Here is a 7492-nt window from a genome sequence, read left to right as displayed (position 1 = left end):
CCCCCCCCCTCCTTTCAACTTTTAAGCTTAAAGGGCCCCCCCATAGAGCTTAATGACTGGGTCACCCAGTGCAAAGAAAAGAAAAGAAAATGACAACCAGTCAGCACAGTCATTGATATGAAAAAGAAGAAGAAGAAGAAGAAGAAGAAGAAGTGCGTTAAAGCAGCCGGTCAGTAATGCAGGGGATAAATCAGATTAGACCAAAGAACACCTTCCTGTGTGGATATCTAATTAAACGACTAAATTAGGAACCTGGTCCTATAATTAAGACCGTCTGCAGCATTGAGGATACTTTCAACGAGCATTAATAGGCCTTTAACTCATTAAAAGCTCCAATTAAAGATAAAGAAAAGTTTCCAAAAGACTGAATACTTCCATCATTGCGGCTGAATTACCCGCTGAGTTGATGAGTCATTAAAAAAATAAAACAGGCAGCATATTCCACGCTAATGGAGCCTCGATATCACAGGGCTGAAAACATCACATCCCATCGATAATAACACAATCATTGACCTTGCAGTACGACCCAATTTGATCTTGAATTGTGAAAAACATAAAAAAAAACTGCGTCAGTTTTATCTTTGTATTTGTGCACAAGTGTCTTTAACATTGTGCAGCCAGAATCCAATCTCGTTAACAGACTCGTGACTTTTTGAGCTAATGAACAGAGAATATAACCCAGGAAACCACATGAGCGATTAACAGTTTTTAAATGTACAGCCAATGAAATGCCTTAAATTCTTAGGCTTTCTGGATTTTCTCTCCACATCTGTGAGCTTGACAAGACAAACATGTGGCCATGCAAAGTAAATGCAAAGTAGAAACTATATCTCAGTGTTTATGACAGTGTTTGAGGATTAGGACATTTGGAGGGTTGTGAACTCTTTTCTCTCTCTTAAGAGGAGCAACTTAAATCCGTGAGGTCATAAGAAAATCCAGATGTGCGAGACACAGATGACGTCTCATGCACGCTAAAGGAACAACAGCAAAGACAATAAGAGTGTGTGGCTTCTAGAAATAATCCTTTACGAGAGCCGACAGTCAGAGATGCCAGAGAAACATTCAGGACTCTTTAATTATGGGACTCACATTTAAAAGTTTACTTATTAGCCCTTTAAAATGGAAATGTGCCGTTTCACAGCTCAACTATAAAACAACCACGCTGCCTTTTCTCTTTTATTCATTTTGACATGAGACGTGTAACTGAACGCAGCTTATTATGCGTCATTTTAAAGTCTCTCTGCAACTAACCATTTAAATTATTATGGGAAAAAAATTTGGTTTAAGATTAATCTCTAAAATATATTTGTCTCTTTTCGTAGACATGAATGAATTCTACAAGAATATTCTGTATATTTACTCATTCTTTCTTACTTAGCCCACAATAACTGATTCATATTGTTGTTTATGAATATTTAAGTTTGCATTGATGAGCTGATGTTTTTTCCTGTATTGTTGTGTTTTTTTTTTAGCTGTGCCGTAGTTGTACATGTAAAAAGAAAGTATTAAAGAAACGCAACAAAATACTCAAGAAAATATCAGTTCCAAAAGATTTTGCAAGGTCCAAGTTCAAGATGCGTGTCCTCAAAAGAGGACAAAACCTAAAATTTAATTTATAATGACATAAGAAAAACAGGATATTGATATTTTATCTTTAACCCTTGTGTTGTCTTCCCGTCGACCACGACCTTGTTGTCCTTCCGGGTCAAAATTTGGGCATTTTTTCAATGCTTTTGACACTTTTTAAATCGTTTTTGTCACACTTGTGTTTCCATTTCATTTTTATGCCATTCTACCATTTTTTTTTGTTTCAAAAAAGAGCCAAAATTATGAATTATTTTTGCCTGATAGTTAAGATCAGATGACGTATAGACAGGGTTTTGTTTTGAAACTTCTTTTAAAAATTTCAAATGAAAGCAGTCATTAAATTCACCAAAGATCATCCATGTTTCCATGTTATTTTTGGGCGTTTTGGTTGAAAAAAAACTTGGAAAACGGGTTAAATTTGACCCCGAAGACAACACGAGGGTTAACCGTTTTCTGCTGATCCACTAATCGATTTACTGACGAGTCTTTGAGGACTTTATGTCACAAAAAGGAACAAGTAACTCTGAAAAGTCTCTAAAATCTCCGTCTGTTGCTCTCGTCCTGGTTCAGCAGCCGACCCATCGTAGTAGAACCCGTCGTTGGTCACGGTGACACAAAGCGTGGCTCTCGACCCCATGAGGGACGCTTCCTGCAAGTGTCCAGAAAACTAAACACAAAGAGACTGCTTCAAGTATCCGAGTTGAATTCAATAGCCCTACATGTTTATAGTTACACTGCTTTTATCCCAGAGCTTCTCTGCATTGTGTGTGTGTGTGTGTGTGTGTGTGTGTGTGTGCGTGCGTGCGTGCGTGCGTGCGTGCGTGCGTGCGTGTGTGTAAGTGGTAAAAAGAAGCTTTAAAGTGCCAATACCAAACTTGAATGTTAAATAAAAGCTGTTTTGTTGAGTTTCAGCTCGAGGCCCATGAAGCGGGGAAACGGAGCGGGTTCTCTGTCATCCTCTCCACACAGCTGGAGTGTAGAAATGTTTGGAGCAATTCTAAGTAGCACCAATAAGAATCTGTGTATTTTGTTGTCGTTGTTGTTGTACCTAAACAAAAATCTGATTTAATATTTAATGCATAAACATTACTTTGAACTAAGGTGTCCTGTGAGCTGAGAGACCATCATTAAATAATTAAGCCTGATGTTGACAGTTTACTGCTGCAGGTGAACATCACACTTAGAGAAGAATTTAATATTTTAAGAATATTAAATGTACACACCTGACACACAGGTGTCCAGTTAATTGACATTCAAAAGCATCCCAACTTTTAGAAATTCAGAGTTAATGCTACAGCGTGTAGAAAGCCAAATATTGCCAGAATTTGTCGACTTACTGTGGCTCTTCCTCTCTCTCTCTGAACAGCCAATAGGATGCTCTCTCTCTCTCTCTCTGAAATGACCTGTGATTGGCCAAAGTCTCCCGGCTACATTATCTAAAGCCTGAAAAACACAGAGCCAGAAGAGGATGCAGAAGTGTATTTCTCTCCGACCACTTAAATTACAATATGCTAAAAAGATTATTATTATGGAGTTTTTTCCCCCGCCTACCACAGATATGAGAGTTGTGTGTGAAGGAGGATGACAGAGAACAGAGCAGGACGAATTATCCCAAAATAATGGTAATGTCTTTACAGACGAAAAGCCTCTTTAAACTAATGTTTTGAATTTGTAATATCCCCTTCAGGTCTAGCCAGAACCATGAGACCTGTCTCCCCAAACGACTCAAGTAACACAAGGAATTGAAAAAGTAAGCATGGAAGCGGAGATGCTTCTGGAGAACTGAGTCCAGTGTAGTCTGGGTTGCAGAAGGAGACGCCACCCCGGTCCTGCCCTGTGTAGAAGCTCCGTTATTAAGACTTTAAAATAAAACAGACTTGTCTCCTGTTTTAGAAGCTGTGTTAGGACTTCTTTGGACAGTGTGAAGACGAGTCTGTGTTGAGAACCTCGATCATCGTTCTGGAGGACGGGAAGGTCTCTGCTACAGACGGGAGACTCTGGTACCAACCTGGTAAACTGTTGAGACAGTAAAAAGTAAAAATAAAAAGTCTCTGCCATGAAGAGGAATAACAGAAACAACGGTTGGGGGGTACGGGGGGGTCAGAGGTCCGCCCTGCTGAGGACCGGTCCGGGCCTTTCTGTGTGGAGTCTGCATGTCCCCCTGTGCTCCGTGGGGTTTCCTCCGGCTGCTCCGCCTTCCTCCCACCATAAAGACATGCTAGTTAACTCCTGACGTAGGCCCTGGCCTTACAACTGGACCTGGTCCCGGGGCACCGGACTATGGCTGCCCACCGCTCCTGATCAGTTAGGACGGGTTAAATGCAGAGGACGCATTCCTCGTATGTGGAAATGTACTTGGCAAATAAAAGGAAATACTGTATAATAATGATGTATTAAAACAAAGAAAAGGGTTTTTGTCTTCTTACCTTTTGAGATTCATCCAGTGCTTTGCGGTTTTGCTGAAGATGTCTGGACTGGGTGTGGTCATGGACTCGAAATCCACCAGCTGGGACGATATTAAACAAACACAGTTCAGAGGACACACACCGTGATGCATGTCCAGTGTAAAATACATTTGAAAACATTGACCTCGCTTCCTGCTAAGCAAGCATTTTGCTTTTCTATAATAATGATATACTGTATGTATGTATGTATGTATGTATGCATGCATGTATGCATGTATGTATACATATATCAGAGCTTTTCTACAATAATGATATACAATGTATGTATACATATATCAAAGCTTTTCTATAATAGTAATATACTATATGTATGTATGTATACGTATATCAGACCTTTCTATAATAATGATATGCTACATGTATGTATGTATGTATGTATGTATGTCTGGCTCATGACCCTCACTTTCCTCCCTAATTTTTGCTTTTTCTGAAGGCCTATAAAAGTCATAAAAAACAAACAAATCTCTTTAAACACACGTCCTCACTAGCAGCAAGATGTCTGCAATTAAGCTCATCACACGCACAGTCTTTGTTGTTTGTCTGTTCTCTCGTTTTATTTTATTCATTCATTAAGAACTACAGAGTTTCCCTTCGGGGATCAATAAAGTATTTCTGATTCGGATTAAAATCCACAAATCGCCAGACATTATTTTAGTCAAGCAGACACAAACTTGGACATTATGGGGACGGCTGAAAAAGCTTTTTCACCTGATCAGATTTCTTCTTTCGGCCTTGTTTGTGGAGCAGTGAGTCTGCTTGCCAGGTTCAACATGGGAATATGGGAATTTAAGCCAAGCTTTTTCTTCCAATCGACTGGAATGAGTGTGCGTCACTGATCCTCAGCTAGTCTTTTAGGTACTCTCATTTTTCCCCTCAGACACACTACCGCCCTTTTTTAGACTTGTGCAATGTTGAAGGCGTTTTGTCAAACATGTTAAACATGTTACGCACAAGTCATAATGGAAATATTACACGTTCTGACGTAGTAAGAGGTGGCGGTGCATGTCTGACAGGTGGCTTCTGTTTACCTTTCCTTTGGGGATCCTGCCCATGACCTCCTTCCCACTGGCCATCAGCGCCCCCATCACGACAGAGTAGGCCACCACACTGAGGAGAAGCAGGAAAACCCTCTTACATAGTTACAGTTCAGACCTGGCTGCTCTGCAGCACGCGGAAAAGGTAGAACATGCTCCTCTTAGAGTATAAATCAAGCTCAAGCATGTAGAGTGCTAAGACCTAAAAACAGTTTCTGCAGGTTTAACACATTTTAAGACCATTATGAAGGAAATATAAGACCTTTATCAAATCATCAACTAGGCCCTAAAATCAGTTTTTCAAGCCAAGTATCGCTAAACTTCACCATAGCTGAAGAATAAAATCAGTTTTATGTCTGTGGCATAATCCAAAAGGGACTCGCGTCAATATCACGAAAGCTGAATGGCTGCAATAGAAGTTGCATGTCGGTCTCAATTCTAGTCGTTATTTATTTATTTATTTATTTATTTATTAGAGAGCATGTACAATTTTAAACATTGTATAAATGTTACCGTTTGATGCATTGTACCAGAGTTAGCCACAGGCTAATTTACATCTGCAGTCAACATTATATTTGGACTAGTGAGAGAAAGAACTACAACCCCACGGAATAATAAGACAATGAACTTTAAAGGTAGCGTTGCATTGACATAAAACTATTAAGACTTTTTCGTGACCCCGTGGTGACCCTGAGAGATTACCTGGATCCTCTGGAGAGGGGCATGAGGTTGCAGAAGTAATAAACCAAGGAGAGGATCAGGTTACACACGGCGTCTGCATCCTGGAAGAACAGAAGTCAGAGTACAGTTGTAAAGTTATAAAAGGGCCGGGAGCAAGAGTTCCTTCATTTAGTCCACTGTGTGCGGTCTTGGTTTTCAGTTGATCACAGCAGGGTGAGAGGAGAGACGGCTGCAGACGTAACCAGAAGGAGACAGTCCCAATGTTCCAGGTATCTGTTTCAGATCAGTCAATAACCTCAACAATAGGGGCATGGTTCGTGTCATCACAGCTATCAGGCTAGGAATCAAGTAACAACAACAACAGAAAGCTGAACAAGAGAAACTGAGCCATGAACAAGCTCATCTTTTTTTTTTTTATTAAGTCATAAAGCTTCTTTTATGGCTTCATGACTTTTCTAAAAGTCTGGTTTTCACTGTGTGAAAGTCTACTGCAACCTGCTGGAGAATGCACGTTTTTTTTTTTAAAGATTAGTTTGGGGCATTTAGGCTTTATTTGACAGGTGAAGACATGAAAGGGGAGAAGGGGGGTGACATGCAGCATAGGGTCGGGGAGTAAACCTCTATATATGGACGCCCACTCTACCAATTGAGCTATCTGGGCGCCAAAGCAATGTATTTATAAAATAACTAATATTCTCCAGAGAATAAATTAAATCCCCTCCCTAGAAAATAAAGCTGGAATCTGGGATAATGTCCCTGTGCTGGAAAAAGGAGAGAATTTGAATTGCACAATGCTGAGTGGGAACTGAGTTAACGGCTGTGCTGACTGACGATGTTAAGATGAAATACTTAACATGTTTAAAGACCACTTCACTATTTTCCTGTTTCCGTTTCTAGTCATTTTTCATTTGACCATCTCCTGCTACAATGACACATGCAGGCAGAACAATTTAAAAGATCAATTAGTCAAAATAAAACCATCTGTTTGTGATAGATACAACTGCTACACAGGCTGCCACTCGCAATTACTTTCCCTATTAATCAATGTACTGTTCATAACATGTTATTACATGTATATTACATACAACATCTTCAATTTCGGTTTCTTAAAACCCAAGGCGACATCTTTAAATGTCTTGTTTTCTCTGTTTCAAGCCTGAAATCCAAATAGCAGCATTTCTCATATTTGAGAAGCTGGAACCGGAGCACATTTGTCTTTTTGGGCTCTACCTCCATCTTTTACATTTGATTTGCAGAGAGATCTCCTCTCTAATGCCAATAACCGGATGTTCGTTCGTGCTGTTTAATGCATTGAGACCAACATCCTAGGTATTCTGCATAATCTGCAGACCCTGCTGCCAACTGTGGATTCTCCTACTCAAGATAATATTTAAAACTATCCACAAACTTTATGTTTCATGTCATCTTACAAATCATGGTATTGAACATGCATCTGCTTTCTACAATGTATGAAATGCCAAAGTCGTAACCAAGAAACAACCCGTCCTCCAGGGAGCGGCAGAGACGAGTCTTACCCCGAGCTCGGTGGACAGCATCAAGGCCTTTCCTTTGGCGGTCAGGTCTTTGTAGAGGGACTCGATCTCCGACTGGTACTGCTGCGTCCGCTCCTCTGTGGTCTGAGTCTCCACTGAGAACAACATGTTGCCCACCCTAAAATACACAAAACAAGTCCACACATGGGGATTAGGAATGGCAGGTGGTGGT

At 40.3% G+C, this 7492-nt stretch overlaps 1 protein-coding gene across 2 annotated transcripts in view; it reads right to left on the bottom strand.

Moving 5' to 3' along the window:
- Positions 1-1452: 1452 nt before the first annotated feature.
- ttc13 (tetratricopeptide repeat domain 13) overlaps positions 1453-7492 on the bottom strand; it is a 27023-nt gene continuing 20983 nt past the window's right edge. For both annotated transcript variants that reach the window (XM_032543408.1, XM_032543409.1), the window contains exons 19-23: positions 7303-7438; positions 5789-5868; positions 5081-5159; positions 4014-4093; positions 1453-3603 (exon numbers count right to left, since the gene is read on the bottom strand). In XM_032543408.1, coding sequence (XP_032399299.1) covers positions 3489-3603; positions 4014-4093; positions 5081-5159; positions 5789-5868; positions 7303-7438 — 490 coding nt within the window. In that variant the 3' untranslated portion in view covers positions 1453-3488. The remainder of the gene's footprint in view (positions 3604-4013; positions 4094-5080; positions 5160-5788; positions 5869-7302; positions 7439-7492) is intronic.

Source organism: Etheostoma spectabile, chromosome 18 (assembly GCF_008692095.1).
Source record: "Etheostoma spectabile isolate EspeVRDwgs_2016 chromosome 18, UIUC_Espe_1.0, whole genome shotgun sequence".
In the NCBI taxonomy this organism is placed as follows: Eukaryota; Metazoa; Chordata; class Actinopteri; order Perciformes; family Percidae; genus Etheostoma; species Etheostoma spectabile.
Note: the sequence above shows the minus strand (reverse complement) of the source record. Positions and strands in the feature narration are given on the sequence as shown.